At 35.0% G+C, this 20,807-nt stretch overlaps 3 protein-coding genes and 2 non-coding genes across 15 annotated transcripts; 3 read left to right on the top strand and 2 right to left on the bottom strand.

Moving 5' to 3' along the window:
- Positions 1 to 5,192: 5,192 nt before the first annotated feature.
- On the bottom strand, positions 5,193 to 7,011 carry LOC113708019 (protein PHLOEM PROTEIN 2-LIKE A9-like). The gene is made up of 3 exons (XM_027230447.2): positions 6,859 to 7,011; positions 6,331 to 6,422; positions 5,193 to 5,838 (listed from the first exon to the last, which is right to left on the bottom strand). The coding sequence occupies exons 1-3, from the start codon at positions 6,913 to 6,915 to the stop codon at positions 5,481 to 5,483; spliced, it is 507 nt and encodes a 168-aa protein (XP_027086248.1). The 5' UTR covers positions 6,916 to 7,011; the 3' UTR covers positions 5,193 to 5,480.
- Positions 7,012 to 9,644: 2,633 nt separating this feature from the next.
- LOC113707772 (uncharacterized protein C12B10.15c-like) lies at positions 9,645 to 15,116 on the bottom strand. 2 transcript variants are annotated; one of them, XR_011820848.1, is made up of 6 exons: positions 14,585 to 15,116; positions 14,365 to 14,457; positions 11,940 to 12,115; positions 11,611 to 11,681; positions 11,278 to 11,379; positions 9,645 to 10,064 (listed from the first exon to the last, which is right to left on the bottom strand). XR_011820848.1 is itself a non-coding variant. In XM_027230094.2 (5 exons), exons 1-4 carry the CDS (start codon positions 14,745 to 14,747, stop codon positions 11,619 to 11,621), a joined length of 495 nt encoding a protein of 164 aa, XP_027085895.2. In that variant the 5' UTR covers positions 14,748 to 15,112; the 3' UTR covers positions 9,645 to 10,064; positions 11,611 to 11,618. The 2 variants fall into 2 exon arrangements, 1 of the variants encoding a protein (XP_027085895.2); XM_027230094.2 differs by lacking the exon at positions 11,278 to 11,379 and having other exon boundaries at positions 14,585 to 15,112.
- A 625-nt stretch (positions 15,117 to 15,741) lies between these two features.
- LOC113708619 (signal peptidase complex subunit 1) lies at positions 15,742 to 20,589 on the top strand. Of its 10 annotated transcripts, none has more exons than XM_027231144.2 (8): positions 15,763 to 15,909; positions 16,065 to 16,101; positions 16,248 to 16,288; positions 18,091 to 18,365; positions 19,439 to 19,541; positions 19,672 to 19,927; positions 20,010 to 20,134; positions 20,241 to 20,589. In XM_027231144.2, exons 4-8 carry the CDS (start codon positions 18,091 to 18,093, stop codon positions 20,514 to 20,516), a joined length of 1,035 nt encoding a protein of 344 aa, XP_027086945.2. In that variant the 5' UTR covers positions 15,763 to 15,909; positions 16,065 to 16,101; positions 16,248 to 16,288; the 3' UTR covers positions 20,517 to 20,589. The 10 variants fall into 10 exon arrangements, with proteins under 10 accessions (XP_071920364.1, XP_027086945.2, XP_027086943.2 ...); XM_027231142.2 differs by having other exon boundaries at positions 19,636 to 19,927; XM_072064259.1 differs by having other exon boundaries at positions 18,067 to 18,365.
- LOC113709189 (small nucleolar RNA snoR74) lies at positions 16,439 to 16,572 on the top strand. Its single transcript, XR_003452610.1, has one exon. It is a non-coding gene; the product is annotated as a small nucleolar RNA snoR74 (small nucleolar RNA).
- On the top strand, positions 16,901 to 17,057 carry LOC113709193 (small nucleolar RNA snoR135). The gene has a single exon (XR_003452613.2). It is a non-coding gene; the product is annotated as a small nucleolar RNA snoR135 (small nucleolar RNA).
- Positions 20,590 to 20,807: the final 218 nt, after the last annotated feature.

Genomic DNA, 20,807 nt, shown 5'->3' with positions numbered 1-20,807 from the left:
TACATGTCCAAAGTCCACCTGGTAATCGAAGATATTGTGGTTGTCTATCAATATTCTTGATGCAAAAACATTTGGAATATGCATATGGCTGCAATCAAAACAATTCAAAGGAAATGTCAAAACACCTCTTTAATCTAGTCAGGTCGGTATACCTGCTAATCCTTGTATAATCTCTTTATATTTCTCCTCTATGTAAAATAAGATAGATTAACTTATACAAATGATATCGTTGTTCCAAAAAAAAATATGGCTTGCACATTTGCACTGCCCACAATCTTAGACGAATGAAGGCATTGTCAAAAGCATATGGGAATATTTGGTAAAGAAACTAAAACAGCACAGCCACATACGGTCGAATAAGCCGTGCTCATATCATATCAAACAATACCCTACTTTAAAAGATTGAAACATGTGTGGAGTGAGGATTAATTTACTGGTAATATGAATACTCTAGCATATAGAGCCAAATATTTTTCATAGGCCTAGCTAGCATACACATTATAATCATGGAGATTGAGATTGATTTCAGATTCTTACACCCAATTGGATATTTATAAGATGTTAATCCTACAAAAAGACTTGTTGCAAGTAGCTATTGGGTCATGCTTTACATACAGAAAAATGGTAATAATAATTTTTAGCAATGAAAAGAAAGAACAGGATTTTCCACTTGCACATGAGTCAAACACATTCTGGAACATATAAATTCTCAGCGTTCTAGACAAAATGAACAAATTAATAGACATAAACTAAAGAGCCCAAATACAGCCTCCTTACCTTGCATCAGATGAGGCAATAAATTCTACGGATAATTTCCCAAATCTCCCCTGAGATTTTTAATAATTACAAAGAGCTCCCCTCAGGTTTTAAAAATAATATATACCTCCTCTACTTTTAATATTTAGTAACAATGTAGGTCCAACAAGATAGATTTTCTCACAAAAATCCTAAATTTCCCTTTTGTACAAAATTAAGAAAGAAAAATATAGTATACTCAATCATTTTCTTCTACACTTTACATAAATTAATAAGTTTAATCCCTAACAACCATCCAAACATAAGTTCTAAAATCAAGTAGCCATTCAAAAAATCCTAAATTACATATAAAGTAGCAATACTTGCCACTAAAAAAAAAAAGGAAAACACGCACACAAACCCAATTAACAATCAGTTGTACGAAAAATTAAATATCAATACTTAAATATCTTTTCAATACAAGCTAATCTGATTTAAAACCGTCATTACAACCCTCCTATGACTTTAAAAATATTAATATCTTAAAAGTATAGAATAATTCTACCTCCATAACAAAATTATAACAAAAAATCTAATCCAATGAAAGAAATCCATATGTAAATATTGACATTTTATAAAAGTTTTTTTTTGACAACAAACAAAATATGACAATTTTCACATCATAGCTCTTCTTCCTATTTCAATAATCAATTTTATTATTTATTTCTCTATCAGTACGAGTCTCTTCATTTTATTCTAATTTGGCACATAATCTGCTCTCTGTTGCTTTTGTAAATTTCAATTTGCTAATATCCACAAAATTGAAAATAATAAAAAGAGGTTATATTAATTAGAAAAAAGAGAAGCGAAAATAGACAAGAGACAGAAAAATTGATTTTTTTTGGGTTTTCTAAATTTATTGCCTTAAATTTAAATTGTCTACCAAGTGGAGGGTATTATAGGTATTTTACTATGTCAAGGGAGGTAAGTGTAATTTTTTAAACTTGAGGGGAACCGAGTGAAATTGTCAAAAACCTCAAGGGAGGTTTCTGAAAAATTCCCTAAATTCTACCATCTTGAGTTTTGATCGTTGCTAGTGGCCTACTCGTGCTGCTGCATCTAAATGAAACGAACGTCTGACATTTGATTCATGGCAACTTGAAGCTGCTACAGTGTCTTTTGAACTTGCCCACAGAAAGAGAAGAAAAGAGTAAATCTAAGGGGACCAATCTTAATGGTGCTACTTTCCTCAAACCACAAAGGACGAGGATCTGTCTGTCACTGACAATTATACCGAATAATTAAAGCAATAAATGTAGACAATAAAATAATTTTTTTAAAGAAATAAGGAAATCTTGTTACATTTTATATATTCTTGTGCTAGTTCTACATTTATTCTTTTAATGTTTATAGTTATTCTTTCAGTGTTTATACAAATTGAGATTCTGGATAGTCGTTGTCAGTGCATGCAGCATCTAATCTTAAAAGTTGGCAGAATTTGGCTCTCTTTCTGCTCCGTTTTCCTTTTGACAAGTCGGTAATCTATATCCAAAAATGGGCTTTTCACAAAGTCAGTAATCTGTATCCGAAAATAGCATGCCAAAGACACTTTACAATCTCTTATACACGTCATAAGGTTTCAGCAAACCACAAATTGAGATTCTGAACTCTCATTGTCCGTGCAGGACCCGGCGCAGGAAGCAACCGTTCCTGATGATTACGTGCATTTGCACACGACGTAACTCTGTTTGCACATGGTGTAATTTACTTTCAATAACGTATAATTCTAGAATAAAATTTTATGGATTTCATACATATTGTTAAAAACGAAATACAAGATGAAATCTGAACCTTACAATTTTTTTTGATCAAATCTTGACTGTGAACCTGCAACCATTCCTGCCTCTCTTCCATCGGTGCATACTAATCTTACAAGTTGACAGAATTTGCAAGATAAGTAGGAGTGAAAAAAGAATCAAATCACTCAGATACTCAAATCACTCAGATACTCAGATAAGTAAGACCGATTACAAGGTCTTATGCACATCACAAGGTTTCTGGAGTGATCTTCCCACATTGATAGCAGGATCCAGATCAAAATTCAGAAAATAGCATGACTGGACTTTATGACTGTAGCTCAATCTTCAAATGAACAACTGCATCAACCTAGACTTTCATTAGTCGTGGAGGATTTCATGTAGCATGGGACGAAATGAAAATCTTGGCAAGTAAAACCCATCCATTTGGTACTTAAAAGAATAAGGTTAATTTTTAAACGAACTTAATTTGTTCTTTAAAGAGGAATGTAATGACTGTATATAATACTTGCCCTTCTCAAATTCTCATTGTTTTTATCCTCAAGTTACTCAGCATTTGAAACTTTCCCAGTTTCAAAATCCTTTAAATGGTGAGAATTGTTAATGCCACAAAATTATGCTTGCCGTCGAATTGCTGCCTTTATATTATGCTTCCAAAGCCTCTATTATAACTTTAATGTTTAAACACATTTCTCTACCAGAATTTTTTAATCTATAGTCTTAGATTTACTCCACTTAGAACTTCTACCTAAAGAACACAGGACTCATTGTCGGGACATCTATAATTCTTTTTTTTTTCTTTGAATTAATCATCAACATATATATAATGTATACACTACCCGTCTAAATGCTTAATAAGTAATATTAATTTGAATTTAAAACGCAAATTCTACACATGTGACATACATCTAAATTCGATAAGGTTTCAATACTCAGTTATAAGCGTCATTAACCGTTTTAGGGATCTCTCTATACACATACAAGTTTTTTATGGCATGCTCGCTCGACCAGCAAATATGAGACCACTAAGAGCGGATTCAAGGGACTGCTTCCCCTACTGAGGGAATACATAGACATAGACCAAAAGAGGGAACGAAGGGACAGGATAAGAATTTATTCGAGCACACTTGAAATATTGAGTTTTCACATATAGGAGTTTCCATTGGAGGGAGGAGAGCTTTGTGGGTACAAGTTTCCCATGAAGGGCCTGGGCCAGGGCAAGCTGAACCATCCGATTGACAAACACACAAACCGAACTGGCTCATCCTTTTAGGCATAAGAATATGAGGGGAGTGATTTGACGGTCATCTTTATCTTCATTACATTTATCACGGATTCTTTTTTATAGTGGAAATGCCACAAAATGTGAACCAAATTCCATGATACGAAAACTAAAATTAGAATGAGAGCCTTTGATAGTGAGCCAGGTCAAGTTTAAGCTACCTAAGCTAAGATTGAGTTGCCTAAGGGACATGCACGCACCATTTTAAAATTGAGAAATCCCAATTTTTTGTTATTCAAGTACTCCAAAAATTATATATTATCAGCGTATAAAAAAAATGGAATTTGTAAAAAAAAAAAAAAAGGGACAAATCATTTTTTTCCCATCAAGATAAGGGCTAGATGCCCATTACAAGCTAATTAATCTACTACAACCATTAGATCCGTTACTAAGGACTCCATTATAGCAGATGGTAGACCTGGAAGAATCATGAAACTAGGTTGCAAGTTTAAACTCATGTTAGCCAAGATATGTACAAAATTGTTCCCTTCCTACTAAAAATGATTGAGAGCACATTTCCAATTGTTACTTGAGAGCTCACTTATGTTCCATAAAGGGTTTTGAATGAACTTGACTTTCCTTCCTTTGAAGTACTAAAGAAACCACCATTAACGAGTTAGGCACCAGTTGAATATGTCCAAAATTAACTAAGATCTGAAGCCATTTGTAGGCCTCTCCAAAGTACCCATAACTCAGCAGTAAGACTTCTTGCAAAACCAAACACTTGGTTAGTTTCTAAAGAAACTGCCACCACCTGCGAGATACCTAGGTTTCCGGCAGCAGCCCCGCATCAACATTAAGTTTAACCCAACCATATGATGGGGGATACGTGCTTATTTTAGGGATTATGTATCCAGTTGGAATCAACATAAGGTCGTGTAGATCTCCCTTTACAATGAGGTGCTTGCAATATCATCTTAAGACATGCCATGCAACTGCATGCATTTTCAGTAACCGATTATACTAGTAGCTCAGCTGGCCAGTAACTGCTCTGAGATTCTCCACCCAACTTTCCCTCCTGATTCAGATTGAGTAGAGATTCCTATGCGCCAATTGACTTGTAATCAAATTTTTTTATAACAGTTCCAATGGCCTGGAACAGAGGCTACAAAAACTGGTCAATTAATCTAAATTGGAGGGTACATTTGGGAGAATGGAGGGTGGGGGGTTTTTACCATGCACTCAATAGCAGTTGATGCTTGAGCACTATATGTTAAATTTTGCGTGTACAATCTATTGTGCAGCATGTACATGAACATATTTGTATCATTGAAATGAATTGTGAGCTAATTAATTTGCTCATGTTGAGGAATGAGAAAAATCCCAATGTAAGAGTTTGTCAACATATGTTACTGAAATTTATATAAGCTGGCAAAACCCACAAATTTAATATTATTGACCTCGTCACAGAATACATCAAGTAAAAATCTCATGAAGCAATTTTCACCTTATTCAAAATACAATCCAGCGATTTAGAAGATACACAAGTTTGTAACCACATATCCATAGCAAACTACATCAAGACAGCATTTTTTTTTTTGGGTCTGCAAAAATCATAGGTTATGATATGAAGGCCATCAATAGAAATGAAGCAATTGTTTGACAAGAACAAAAAAAAAAAAAAGAATTTGACTCTCCACACTAGCTTATATTTCTTTAACAGTCACATCATGGATTTTGAGGCCTCCTTTCCACTTCCCGCTCCAAACTTCATACAAACCAAAGTACAATTTCTTATCTCTTGAGATATCATCCTGCGCCAATTCTCCTTTTATGTGAAATACTTCTGTCCCTTTATTAGCCAAGGATACCTTTTTCCAAGCAAATTTCCCACTGTTTCCTCTCTTCACCATAATGTAGAGAAGAGAACTACCCCAGCCAAATGCATCTGGAGTTAGAGATAGTCTGAAGCTCACTTCATATGTCTTTTGAGAATCAATATCTACAGAACCAGTTACTTCAAGCCAACAGACTTGTAGCAGCTCTGCAGGCTTATCGTCACCACTGCATAGAAAGTCCATTGTCAGGGAGTCACTTCTAGGCATACAAGAATGTTGTCCACGGTCAATTAGATGAGACTAGCAATTAACTTTTGATTGTTTAGTTGAAAACTATTGACATGGCCAAAGGAGAAGAAGAAAATGAATCCATTACTACAAATTAAAAGGCAAATTAATTGCAGGAACTTATTGAGAACTGGATTTTGGGTCTATAACATGGAGCTCTAGATTGCTTTCACAATTAACAAGCTACATGGAGCTTCCACCAAGTGCGCAAAAGAGTGGTTGGCTGGCATTTAAAAAAGTCTCTAATTATATGTTAATTTAAAGTGGGGAAATTTTTGTACCATGAAAAGCCCAAGGAACTACAAGCAAAAGGTCAAAGATGGACGTGTTTTGGCAAATCTTGCATAAAAATCAATAGTTGTTTGCAAACACTCATATGTTGCAGAAATGAAGACAGTAGGAAAAAAAACATTAATTGTAAGGTACTTACTTTTTGGGTATGTTCCAATAGCGGTCATCATTGCCCCAAACAATGTTGAGATTTCTCGGTTTAACAGTTATAACCTCTTTCCCGTCTTGTGCCTGTCCACATGAAATTCACTTGTGAGCACTTTCTGTTTTTCTTATCGCCTGTTAGTACCTTTATTGTTCTGACTAAATGTATTGTTTCTTATAACAGTCTATCTTGTTGATATTCACAAAGAAAAGTAAAAGAAAGCCCATTCTCAATTGAAAAATTTGGCTATAAAAATCGTCTAGCTAGTAATATGAATTGATTTCTCCAAGAAAACACAATTGAAAGCAAAGCATAATCGTCCAAGTCGTCATACAAACATAATGAAATAGCTGATCATCTATTTCGTTGATCATGTGCATTATGGTCATTAGTCCATAAAAATTCTATGAAAAGAAGATAAACTGGACTTTTAGGATGTTCCCATAAATGGACACGCGAATATCTGAGCCAACAAGAAGCAGAAGAGGAAGGATATGATGAAAAATTGACAATTCTTCTTACCATCTTTCTTTCAACATTTTGCTGTGCACGTTCATAATGAGGATTGCTTGAGGCCATTTTGAATCAGATGGAATCTTGAAAATTTTGAGAAAGAATGAATTGATATGAGCCTCTCTTGTCAAACCTCATCTTCTTTATATGCATACATAAAGGCGGTGGGAAATGATCAGATGCATCTGCAAATCCACGCATGTTTGTGTACTGAAAAGATATATTCCAGCTTCACTGAGCAAAAAAGAATGACAACGAGGACCAAAAGGAATCAAGCAAGGGATGTAGTTGTAGACCACAATAAAGAAAGTTGCCTGATAGTAATGGTGTCCCCCACGAAGGCCAATAGTTTTATTCCCTCAACACGTAAAGAATATATGGGCGCAAGACAGGGTGTAAATGGTATGAACTTGTTCATCTAGGATCTAAGTGCTATACAATTCATTTAGTAGTAGTCGGATCAAATTCTTTGTGAGTGTTTGGATTTGTACCTTCATGACTTCTGAATCTTCGTGGGAATTGTATTAAATTTGTTCCCAAAAAAAAAAAATTTTTAATTATAGAAATCTAAATTAATGCAATTATCAATTGAAAGGGTTTAAAAAAAACAGGGATTTGTCTAGTGAAATGGTCTGCCCAGACAACTTTCAAGATTCAATAATTGTGACTATATAACGCTCAGTTGATTGCAATTTGAATCCTAACGTCATGATTTTACTCAAATGGAGAGAATTAGGCTTTAAATAAACTATGAATTAAAGTGTCACCAAACAACCAAACTTTATTCTGTTGATAAAGCGAGAAACAGAAGAAAGTGAAAAGAAGATTGCTTAGGCTCCGGGGCTAAATAAATCAGAATTTTTAAACCGAAAAAAAAAATTATAGTATTTTCAGTATGCTCTATCATTTTACCATTTGGGAAGTTAGTAATTGGATCACAAGACCCCTTAACAATGTTGGTCATTTATTTGCTTGTCTTGCCCAATATAGTTCCCCAGAAACCAGGTGGGATGCATTTCCACCAGCTTTTCTAATTTCTACTCTTCACGAGGACATAGTTATTTAATAAAAATTCTATGCCATGCGATTTTATCAAAAATTAATTAAAAAAAAAGAAAAGAAATTCCAATTACTTCCATCAAAGAGCATTAGCCCAAGATAATCTTTTCTACACCAAAATTAATCTTAAAGATGCTTAAGCAGGTAATAATTTGGTAATGTTCCTCCATCCCATGAGGGTTTTTGGGGCATTTACAATTTTGTTAGGAATATTTTCGTGTTGACAAAGTAATTTTTCCAGTAATTCCAAAAGAGTTATATGACTGTTTGGAAGTACTTAGTGATTCTTTACACTAGACATAGAATTGCAGCTCCATTTTTAAGGCAACACGGAAAGAATATATCCAAGGCTCCTCTGTGTACTTGGTATCAATCTCCATGGCCTTTTCTCTCATCACACGGTGGAATCACCAGTTACAGCAAATTCTTGTGATTTCCACACATTCTTACCTTAATTCACCTACCATCTAATTCGAGTGCCTCAAATGTTGCTGATCATTATTTGATCATGAGAAGAAACAAATAAAAATAGAAAAATTTGTGTCGAACAAACTTTTATATTTGGGCAGGAGATTATTTGCCCAAATATATTTGCTTACATCATCATTACAATTTTCAATACACCTTTTTATTTTTTCAATTACTTTTTTATTTCACAAACATCACATCACAAAAAATGCTACAGTAAAAATATTTCAAATAATTTACAATCCAAACACATTTTGACTTCCATTATTCTGAAAAAAAAAAAATTCATCAGTATTCTTGAAGCCAAAGCTTTTAAAACCTTATATAATACGTTCTTGTCAAAATCTAACAGGAATATGTTCAAAGAAAACCATAAGAGCCCTACTTCCAGCAAGTGTCAAATAGCCCACATTTATATCATGTTGTATCATAATTTTCTCGATCAACTGTACAGTTTTTGCTCTTCCAGCTTTAAATATATGATTATCAACCTACACTATTTCCTTACCATAAACCGAATATATCTCTCTAGTATTTCATAACACTATAATAAATAAATAATGTACATTACATATTTTATCATGTCAAATAAATGTTTTTCTAATTAAGTGTGTATAACATTTTACTGACCTTATCTCCTTATATTATTCCCTCACCTCCAAATGTTGATCTAGCTGACATTTGTCGGTCACCTTCCCTTGATGTATCATGTATGTGAAAAAAGCAAAGTACGGAAAGTATGCATGCCCACAAACTTGGACCAATGAAGGTTCTGCCGAAAGCATATGGGAACATATGTTCAAAGAAAAGGATAATAAAAAAAAACACATTAAATTACCAATGTTGATCAGTGCAGGACATCCCCCCCAATGTTCGACCTAAATATTTTTATAGGCATAGGCAGCAGAAACCTTTGACCTGACTAGATTTTTTGTGATATGGTAATCATACAGCAACCTTGTTGCAAGTAACCAACCATTGGTCATTCTTTACATGGACAAAAAGGTAAACATAATTTTCACAGTTGAAAGAAAGAACCACTACTGTATGCAGCATTTTCCATATGCAGATAAATGAAGCACATTCATTACAATCTCTCAAGCTTTCTAGACAAAATAAAGCAGATTGATATATATAAGCTAAAAGCCCCAAATATAGCATCTTTACTTTTCATCAGATAAGGCATAATATTCTGGCATCGTGAAGTTTGGTTGTTGATAGTGGCCTATTTGAATAAGGGAACTATGTGAACGTGCTGCACCAAAAAGAACAGAGTCTGACATATTGGATGACATTTGATTTCACTTGACAACTTCGAAGCTGCAACAGTATATTTCGAACTTGTCCAGAGAGAACAAAAGAGTACTCGAAAGGACGAATCTTTCTTTCTTTTTTTCTTTTCCTACTCTATGCAAACTACAAAGTGATTAGGTTCTGACTTGCCATTGTCAGTACCTGCAGTATCTGATCTTACAAGTCCGCAGAATTTGCCTCACCCACTGATCTTACATGTCGTCCTTTTGAAAAGTTATTAGTATTCCATAACAAAAAATGAATACCACAAAAGGCGCATTACAAGCACTTATGCACAACATCAGGCTTCTGGAGCGATTATGCCACATTGCGAACAGGATCCAGTTCAGCATTCCCAAAATAGCATGACTGCAGCTCATATTTCAAATAGCCACCTGCATCAACCTAGACTTTCACTAAATGTGGAGGACTTTGTGTAGCAAGTAGAACACATCCATTCGTATATTTGAGGAATAAACTTTACTTATAAAAGAAGTTTCATTTGACCTTTGCAGAGGATGGAACATCAGTCTGTAATTGTTGCGCCTATCAAATTCTCAATAAACATATTCTCTGTTGAGAAAGTCACCAACAATCTCTTTCTCAAATAGTCTAGAAATATTGGAGGAAATAGAATATTCTAGTTGCTTGACTAGAATTCTCTAGGGAAAACAAGTACCGCCTCAATCGTTCAAACTTGACCATTAAGTGCCTAACCAACTTAAGTTAGGAAAATAATCTTTTGGTTTCTAGAAACATCATAACTGACAATGTAATAGAATAAATAGGACCTAGGACATTAATATTTGTGAGGTGAAGTCTCCAAGTGAGGTAAGTCTCCAAGCTTCAAGTATCTTGGTGTTGATCCTAGTGAATTTGCGTTCTAGCTTTGAGTCTTTAGTTGTATCCCACGGTTGTAATATTTTGGTGTAGTATTTTATGTTTAATTCTTAAGTGTTATTTGTGAAGTTTAATTTAAGCCTAACACTATGGAAAAACCAATATTCTCAAGATACTCGGGATTTGAAACTTCTATAAGTTTCAAAATTCTTTATATGGTTATAGATGCCACAAAATAAAGGTAGCCACTGATTCACTGTCTTTATCATTATACTTCTAATACATCTATTTACCTTCAAAAATATTTAAAAAAGAATCCTCATTACCAGAATAATCATATTTGTAATCTTAAAATTCTTTAAATCCTATATTACTCCACTTAAAATTTCTACCAAAAGAACTCCATGATCTAGGGCTTTTGGAGCATATGTACTTCTGTTTGATTGGAGGGTGTTGAGTAAGTGGGGAGGTCTAACATGATTTGTTTTCCACACAAATTAATCAAACTTACTTCCGCTAAGATCTTTTCAAATATATATATATATATATATATATATATATATATATATAAATATATTTCTTATTCCTGAGATCATATTGACCTCCAGTTGGAATCAATACAATTCTGTTTAACACTCCCTTAACAATAGAATGTGTTAGTACCACCATTGAAGCTTCATAAAGTTTAGTGCAATTTCAGAGATAGCTTTAAAAAGCCCCAAGGTTTGGGAGGAAAGGTAACTACGATAGAAGTAAGAATATACTTACAGAAGATCACATCATATTAACTGAAAATACTAACTGCATAGGTCAATTCCGCATCAAAGGAGGCTTTCATGACAAGAAAATCCCAGGAATGGTCAGCGCTATCTATAACCAACCAGGTCACAAGCAGACAAGAGAGCACTTTATAAGTTAATTGCGAGCTTGTTAACCTAAAAGACATTAAAGTTCACTCTAATTGGGGCAGGGACAGAGAATAACGCCTGTTAATTAGTGATTTTACCCCAAGAAATTCTTCAATTTGCAAATTAAACCTAAACATGCATCATATGCACCAGTGAAGATAAAATGAAAGAGCAACTAGACATGTTTTTGCACCTGAAAGGTTACTCCAGCTTCTGACTGATGGATGAAGATTCAAGATCTTCAGCAGTGACAGGCTGGTGTAGCTGCATTCATATAAAGATCGGAAAAGAGGTCAAACATTGCAGCAATCTTCTTCTCTTGTTTTCAAGAAATTGTTTGTGCAAGTTGGATCAGCAACTAGGCACAATGTCCAATGGAGTAAGTAAAACTATGCTAAATTGGAAATTTTGAAAAAGAAAAAGCAGAAGTATATTACTACTATACTGTTCTCAACCAATGTATGTGTATCCAGCTTTATTGCTGATTCTTCTCAAGATCAGGAATAGAGGAAAAACACTTACAGATTTTGCAACAGCAAACCAGTGAAAAGCTCTCAAGAAAGCATCATTTTGTGAAGGGAGACTATCATGGTTCCATACTGTTACATTTTGAAACTTTGCCTTCATTTCCCAGCAATTTGGATTTTCTTCGGGAATATTAGCTTGCTTACCTAGACTTGTCTTTCCCAAGACAAACCCTGCAAATTATGAACACCAAGAGTATTCAGAGCAGTTAAAGAGAATGTCAAATGCATAAATTCCAGTGTCCAATTTCATCATAAGCACAAGAAGTGGGCATACAAGAGATATTTGCATTTCTTAAATCAATAATCTAAAAGGTAATTACAACAACCTTTACCACTATTTTCATAAATCTTTCTTGGAAACTACAGAATACATTGGTCAACTACAATCTTGTATGTTGCAAACACCAAAGTAGCCAAGATCAACTTTTTACAGAATATAAAAGCCATAACTTGGCACCTGATGTTTTGAAATGGCATCGAAATTAGACAAGGAAAATAGCAGCAAGGCTACTTCTTAATATGGCAAGACTATCAGAGGAAAGCTCAGATGCTACTAGAAAACAACACTAATTCTTCTCAACCCACAATTGCAGGAGATAAGTCAACAAAATCCAAAAACCCATACCTAAGGAAATTAGGATGTACACACATCTTATGCTAAGGATTATGCTGTCAACGATTTGCTTCCTTTTTACAGAACAGAAAAGATTATTTTGATCTTCGCATAAATATTGGTTAACAACTAATGCATGCTGTTACAACAAGAAGAAGCCAGCAACCAATCCTCACACTTCAATTGCCCTTAGTGGAACACATCTTCCTAAAGTTCACATAAAATAACTCAGATGATTATGAGAGACACATCTAATTCTGGGAGTAAGATATTAGACAACTTACTATGTGGCCAGATGATGGAACAATGAGTTTCCGGTATGGCTGATGGATATTGCTCGGAAAGATATGAGGGCAGTTGCCCCTTTTTGTAACTAACTCTTGTATTATCAAGTTTAATATATGAAAGCACTAATTCCGTTTGTTGGAAAAAAAGATGACTAAGGCCCTCTAAGATAGTTCTCTGAAGTGATGTTTCCATCCCTTCTAAGTTTGAAGAGCATTCAGCAGGTTTTTTAGGATTTATTATTGACACTGACAAGAACAAGCATCATTTCTAACACACCATTGGTGCCTCTTAGAAACATGCAGAGGTTATAAAGAAACATTGATTCAGGACGTCATATTCTCAAATAAATCAATATCGGACGGTGATTTCCAATGTTTCATAAGCAAGTGAATTTGTTTGCAACCAACATTGGACACAAGGTTTTTACCAAAAAAGTTCCAGTAAATTTAGAGCAAAAGTATCCAGCCAAGAGCCAATGGACAAAGTATGGGTGCTATGCTAACAAAGAAACCAACTTCCTCAGCCTCATACTCCCACAGCATTTAGCCAATCACACTCTCTGACATATACCAGAATGTCCAGACAATAAAGTTCCAGCAGTGGGCTACAGTTTACAGGACAATGTAATAACAGATGATTAATGGGTAATCTATTCTGCAATTGTAACACCAACTCCTAACATTTCTCCCTTTTCTTTATCTTCTGCTTCCGCAAGCAGACAGGATAGCTTGCCAAGCTACAGGGCTGCCAAAAAGGCCACTAATCTTGGAACCAAATTTGACAGAGAACTTTATATTCCAGTTTTCTTACCACCATCACCAACAGGCAACAACTTATTACAAAAGACCAAAACAATGATAATCATTAGCATTGGCTCTAACTCCAACTATTGACTCCTCTTTCAGTAAACAGACAGCCACAACAATCTCCAGAACTCTCCAAAATCTCCCACCTACCAATCCAGCAGATTTCCTTAGTACAACAATTATCAAAATAGTGCAGTAAGCCTCAGCTTTTATTCTGTCCTCCTGATAATCCTCTTTTATAGATGAAACAAATATAAACTTGCACATTACTGAATCCGTAAATTTCCTCTCTGCACCAAGGCCTAACTGTGACTCTATCTAATTCATGTTGGGGACCGAGGAACTCGAAATTTGCTAATCCAAATTTGATACTTCTGCATTATCTTCTAATTGATTTCAAACATTACTTTTCATATTTTTACTAAAATTTGTTACACTTTGTAATATGTTCAGTGGATATAAATACAAGAACATTATCTACAAATACACTACATAAAGTCCTTTCATTTCCGCGTAATATCCAAAAAATTAAAGAAAAAAAACATTTAGCCATATATCTGCCAAAACTACCTTGCATTTTCATCTAGAATAATATGAGTATTTTTTTTTTTTTTTGAAATGATACTTATTGTAGCAAGAATAATTAGGGACACAACATATACTCAATATATTAAAAAAATAACGGGAAAATAGATGCAAAGAGTTAGAATTACCAGAGTACCCTTGAGGAAGGGGAACGGTTGTTCCCTGTAATTTTCTTCCTCTGAAGTAAGCTTCCTCCACTCTCAAACCATCAATTTCTACCCCTATCATCATCACCATCATCATCATCATCATCATCATTTTATAAATCAACCAGATAAAAATTGCTACCAATTAATCTCTATTAAAATGTTAATTTCAATAATAATAGTTATAAATAACTTCATATACCAGTGGGTTTGGGCTTGAAGTACTGAGAGACGGCGGTCGGACCATCATATTTGATGCAGCAGGGCAACTGATGAACCTTACCAGTCAAATCCGGCAAAGATTCTCCTTTCCCTCTCAAATTGACGGTTCCCATTGAAGTTGATGAACTCCCGCCTCCGTCCATTCCCTGATAATGAACAGAAACACGGGTAGAATTGCTCTTTCCCAAGTCCCTCTTGAGTAGTGTACAAGAAATTAGAGGTATTATCTAGTAATTCATATATCCAAACTTTGATTGTAACGCTTTCTTCAGGTTTTGAGTGCGTGTTAATATTAAAGGGAAATGGTCATTTTAATCATTCAACTTTATCCTTGTGTCAATTTAATCTCTTAACTTTGTTTTAGCCTAATGTAGTAATTTAATGTAAATTTTGTATCCAATTAAATCCTTTTTACGGTGCTACCACCAACTGATACATTTTCGACATGAAAGTCACTCAAAATCTCGTGCTAAAGAGCGTGGAGGTTCGAGTCCTCTTCAGGCATAATATTGTCCACTTGGGGTGATATTGGGACTACAAGTTAAGGCTAATATGTTTTGGTCAATTAGAGCAGAAAAACAAGTATTTCGCTTTATTAGAGAGGAAGAATTAGAACCACGTCATTTGATTAGTATAAAAATTCAGTGAAAACCACGCCTTTTAATTCTTTTTTGCTCTAAATCCCTACCACCAACACCAATTATAAAAAATAAGTAAAATCTACCAAATAGCCTAATATTTGGTAAAATAAAAAGGAAGAAATAACTATAAAATTAATAACAAAAATACAAATCTACTGATAACCTCAATCAAAAACTAGAAGGGATTCAGAAATTGTATTTGGAACTAGTGCTTAAACTTCACAAAACAATTAGAGTATATCTACAAGGACACGTTGTATATAATATTACTGTTATTGAATTTATGACATATATGCAAAAGTTATACTATTAGTATAAAAAGATTAGTCCAAATAATAAATGCAAACGCAATAAGTCTTGTTCAAAAAAAAAAAAAAAAAAAAAAAGTGACTCCTTGGCGGCAATTGCCCATTTCGATTAGTTTCGGCTTCCGGGTCGCCCCTTTTCCAGCCCATATGTACTTCGGCCTGTGAGGTTTATGCCCATGAGACAAGACTTTGTTCAGTCCACAATGCTGCGTTAACATGCTCTATTATACACCGGAATTTTGTAAAAAAATCTTTGGGCCGACGTAGCCTTAGAACCGGTGCTGCACAGCCCCACAAGACTTTCTGCTGAAAAACAAGGTGTGTTCCGATGCGTTTCACCCACGCTGAAAAAGATGGTTCGCCTCTCTCCTCCTCTCAGCTTCTTCCTGCTTTAGTCCTAATAATAATTTGCGTAATTATCAGTTTCGTCTTTGGTTTTGATTTTTCATGTCAAAATGCTCTAATTATAACAGCCTTTTGGTATTTTGGGGGGGGGGGGGGCTTTTTTCAGGTGAAGTACTAAAGCGAGCCCGATAACCCTACCAAGTGTAATTGCTCTTTTCCTCCCTCTTTTTTTTTGGGTTTTAAACTAGATTTTTATTTGTTTTTTCATTCTTAGATTTGTTTCAAAATTTTTTATCATCGATTTTTTAGGGATTTTGTGCTAATTTTGTTAAAACTTTTTAAAATGCAGCCTGCAAAGCTAGGGGATCTCATCTCCGTGTTCATTTCAAGGCATCGATTTCTCTCTTTCTTATCACTTAAACAAATGGATGCTTTGATCTTCTTTTTTGATGGCCATTTAGTTCTTTTTCTGCTCTAAATGTATGTTTTTTTTTGGCTATTTAAGTTTTTGACTGGACTTGTCGGTAGTGTAACCTGATGAAAAAAGCAGGGGCCTTTTGCCGTTTAATGTGAACGGGTCTCTCGTAAACTTCAGGGGGAACAAAACTTGGCGTTGTTAGTGGGTGAACCTCCTGAACTTCATGATCCACGGTTCAGTAAACGATGATACATTTTGATTATATAGTTGTCTTGCTCTAATTATTAGAACAAACCAAGGAAAACTTGTGTTTTCTAATGGGATTTTGTTGGCTTCAGACTAGCTTGTCTGTCATGGATGTTTTAGTATTAATTTCTTAAATTGATAAACTGTTGCAACCTTATTTACCGCCCTCAATTTTGAAGTAAAGAAAAGCTGGCAGAATGGGAGCTTTCTGTCCCTTGGCATGTGGGGAAGATAATTGTTTAGTAAATGACAAGTCTTCATACCTTTCAACCTAACATACTTTTATGATTCACATCGATGTGGGTTGGGATTTTAGTATCCACATCTCATGGTTATAGAAAGCAGGGATTGTGTGTATTGACATTGTGCTAATTTGTCATTGCACTTTGCTCGAAAGAGTTCTCTGCAATATATATATATTTTTTTTTTGGGAAGATGGGCAGTTGTATTTCATTATCTTGTTGAAAACCTTCAACAATCATCTTTCCAACATTTTTATATATCCATCTTGCTAACCAGTCTGACATATGAGCTTTTCCAATCCTTGGTGAACATTAGTTGCCTTCAAAGGTTCCTGGGAGAGGGAGGTATCGTTGATTTTGTTTTTCAATGAATACTGGTGAGAATGGTTAATAATTTCTAGTGGGTACTTGAAAGTTGTAACTAATTCTGCTGGATCCACTATTATGCTTTATGTTCCTTTTACTACAACTTTTATTTCTGCTTTGTCGTTGCTTTTGTTTGGGGCCTAGAGATGTGAATCTTAGTTCTTGTAGTATTAGAGTTCTTACCTTACTAGAGTTGTTTGCCTTTTTTTTCCTTGGAACAGTACATAATTTATAATGTAAAATCTGTGCAAGATGAAGATATTCTTTTACCATTTTGATCCCAGTCTCCGGATTCATTATGTGTGTGTGTATGCTAGGCGCCCTCTATTGGGGGCCAATCTGAATTTTGATGTGATCCCAATTTATCTCTATATGTCAATACATGTTTATGTGCTTCTTTCTATTTATCATATCTGTGTAGAATTCTTGGCACTTTTTTTCCTCTTCTTAATTCTATATGCTCAGTCCAATTCACGATTTTTTGTGTTACAATTTTGTTAAAGTGAAGAGCACTCTACTTCTGAGAATTGTGGAAGGAATTTGAGTAGAAATTTGGTGTTTTTTCCTTTAATTTCTGTTTCTTGTTTGCAATTACCTCGGATACGTGGAAAATTTCCCCATTTTGGAGCAAGCATTCCACTTATTTGACTTCCAACCTCGAATGAACGAATTGTTTTAGGGCAGTATTAGATGGGATTTTACCTTTAAGCCTCGTGTGGTTCTCTGCTAGAATAGCATTTGTGTCCCAAGGAATTGAGCTACATTTCTGTTGGATAAAATAACAATTTTGACAGGGAACCACACACAGCCTTAGTGTACTTCGTTCTTGGATGTGTTGTCATCTATCTCCAGTTCCTATCCTCGTTCTTAATGTTATTTATTTTTTTGTGTGATAGACGTCTTATGCTATCTATTGATAGATGGATTGGCAAGGGCAGAAGCTAGCAGAGCAGCTCATGCAGATAATGCTGGTGAGCTCTGCTGTGGTGGCATTTATTTCAGGCTATGTTTTGGGCTCATTTCAGATAATGCTGCTGATATATGCTGCTGGCGTTCTATTGACTTCTCTCATTACTGTTCCCAATTGGCCTTTTCTCAATCGTCATCCCCTCAAATGGTTGGACCCAAGTGAAGCTGAGAAGCATCCCAAACCAGTGTCTGCTAATACTAGCTCAAAGAAGAAGGCTGGCAAGAAGTAGGTCACTTGACTAGTTTTGCTTAGGATATTTGTGATGGGAGGTTTATTAGCTAAATTTTAAAGCCTTCATTTTTGTGCAAACTAACATTTTGGTGAATGTGGCCTACATCTGACTTTCATACAATGCAAAAGTTTCTAGTTTTCACATGGCTTCTACTTTGTCTTCTAGTTCTGGTATGCTTCTATGTGTGCATGCATCAGGATCTTAGATTGTCAGTTTAAGTGCCTACTTGTTTTTGGTGGGTTATTGAATTGCTTATTTATTTTCATTATAACCAGTCAAGATTTTTTTTTTTTTTTTTTTTGTGTTTAAACGGGAAGAATATACGTCCACACCTTGAGTTATATCTGGTGCATGCAATCTGGAACTCTTATGTTTCTAATTGTTATTGACTAGGTCTTTGAAATTGCTCATACTTTTATCTGGAACTCTTATGTTTCTATGTATATTGTAGGTCAGTTATCTGCTTGCCCGTAGTTCATATATTTGGCGTCCTTGATTTGTAGCTGTTCATAGTCAGTTCTTGCATAGCCTGAGATCGTTAGTCAGTTTTTGTAGTTAATATACGTTTAGACACAAAAGTCCAAAATTAGGTGCACAATTACATTGAAACCAGAACAATTAACTGTTACTCCGCCGGCAGTCCCTAAAGAAAAATTGGCAAGAAGAACATTGTGTGCCCGAGGAATTTAGAGGGGATGGGCAAGAAGACTGCGACTCCATTGATCAGGGTTTATACAGAATCATTTCTAGTTTTGATTTTCACAGCAACTATTTTTTTTCCTGTAATTTGAATTGATTATTTCACTGCAAATTGACACATATCCTGTTTTGTACATTTACTTTTCTTTATCAAACATTACCAATTAATCGCTTTTGCAGCTGTTGTGAAAGAACATTTACATCTCTCATTTAATCAGGCACATTAATGCAGTTAAACTTGCTACAATGTGCATCTAAGATGAATTGACACTAGACGTTCTTGTTTTTGGTTTTTTACTTGTGATTGTAATTTCTATTAACAAGCCACTTTTCTGATTTTTCAATTCTTCAACTTTCCTCCTAATAGATCAATGGCAGAAACAATGTCTGTATCTCCAACGAATTTTCATCTGACAATTAGCTCTTTACCAGCATGCTGTTTTCTACTCAAATGCATCCACAGAGGACAGGTTAACTTTTAGTTCATGTTCGCCTATATTGCAGCATTTAGAGTTGAATAGCATGGTATTCTTTGACGTTATTTTCCTGCCTCATTTTTCCAAGGTATTACCTACTCAGTTTGAATTGTTGCTTCATCAGCATCATTGCAATAGAATCATTCTAAGGGTTGGACTGCGGCAATGGACTATCACAGTTACTGATCATTCATTCGAAGAAGGGTGGGATGCTTTTTGTGAACACAACATTGTTAAAAGACATGACACGTTGTTGCTTCGACATAGCGGGAATCTGATATTTGATGTCATTCACTTTTGTGAACTACAAAAACAAGTTTTATTGCCCTGGACAGTTCCCCTACCAGACCTGTTGCACATGAATGTCGTTGCATCACGAGGTCAAAATATCACTGTGTCTATCTCATATCCTCATCCATATCATATATAACTTTTAATTTAACACATAATCACTAATTGCAGATGATATCCATACACCTACTAGACAACTGCAAGTTGCTTCTTCGCTGAGACCAAATTTCTGCCAGGATCTATCTGATTCGATTTGCTTTTATCAAGTATTTAACTCTGCAACTCCAAACAGTTTGGTAAGCTATTCCATGTTTACCTGCATTCTCTTTGTCGTCTCAACTTTCTTGGAAGCAATTTCCTTTTGTTTCTGCATATCTTCTGATCTGCACCTCTTCATGACAGAAAATTCCACGCTTTATTGATCACTTCATCAATGGTTCCAAGACTCCCATGTTACTTATCAATACTGGAAACAAAAGTACTCAGATAGGTGTAAAACATGAACGCCTTCACCAAAACTGGAGAGATTTCATTCTTGAGCATCAACTGCAGCACAACGAAACTCTTGTCTTTGTTCCAGAATCTGAAAACATATTTACAGCCTTGATCTTCGACGATACCGGAGTTGAAAAGGTTTTTCCTTGGTATCACACATTTAATATTTATTCACATGCTTAACGAATTTAGCTGACCATGCTGTGTAATATACCTACGAGTTAAATACATTACCGGTAATTTTCGCTTCTACTTAGCTAAACTATGCAGCCACTGGCCCGCGATCCTTAATACATTACTTCTTTTTTGAATTAATTAATATTAAAAAATTAATTACTCAGCTGGGCATTACTGGGCATCATTACATTCGCGCATGCGCGGCGTTCTCCTCCTAGTATGTTTCTAATTGTTATTGACTAGGTCTTTGAAATTGCTCATACTGTTATCTGGAACTCTTATGTTTCTATGCATATT

Source organism: Coffea arabica, chromosome 9c, assembly GCF_036785885.1.
Source record: "Coffea arabica cultivar ET-39 chromosome 9c, Coffea Arabica ET-39 HiFi, whole genome shotgun sequence".
Taxonomy (NCBI): domain Eukaryota; kingdom Viridiplantae; phylum Streptophyta; class Magnoliopsida; order Gentianales; family Rubiaceae; genus Coffea; species Coffea arabica.
The sequence above is the reverse complement of the archived record's forward strand: the minus strand, read 5'-3'. Positions and strand labels throughout refer to the sequence as shown.

Bases quoted from the DNA above. Each gene is read 5' to 3' on its own strand.
- LOC113708019 (XM_027230447.2), bottom strand. From the start codon at position 6,915: ATGGCCTCAAGCAATCCTCATTATGAACGTGCACAGCAAAATGTTGAA. The intron at 6,423-6,858 runs GTAAGAAGAATT...TCATGTGGACAG, and splicing joins AAAATGTTGAAAGAAAGATG to GCACAAGACGGGAAAGAGGT. The intron at 5,839-6,330 runs GTAAGTACCTTA...CTTTCTATGCAG, and splicing joins TATTGGAACATACCCAAAAA to TGGTGACGATAAGCCTGCAG.
- LOC113707772 (XM_027230094.2), bottom strand. From the start codon at position 14,747: ATGGACGGAGGCGGGAGTTCATCAACTTCAATGGGAACCGTCAATTTG. The intron at 14,458-14,584 runs GTATATGAAGTT...TGATGATGATAG, and splicing joins CTTCAAGCCCAAACCCACTG to GGGTAGAAATTGATGGTTTG. The intron at 11,682-11,939 runs GTAAGTGTTTTT...ATATGAATGCAG, and splicing joins GGTTTGCTGTTGCAAAATCT to CTACACCAGCCTGTCACTGC.
- LOC113708619 (XM_072064258.1), top strand. From the start codon at position 18,091: ATGGATTGGCAAGGGCAGAAGCTAGCAGAGCAGCTCATGCAGATAATG. The intron at 19,542-19,635 runs GTTAACTTTTAG...CATTTTTCCAAG, and splicing joins AATGCATCCACAGAGGACAG to GTATTACCTACTCAGTTTGA. The intron at 19,928-20,009 runs GTCAAAATATCA...CACTAATTGCAG, and splicing joins GAATGTCGTTGCATCACGAG to ATGATATCCATACACCTACT.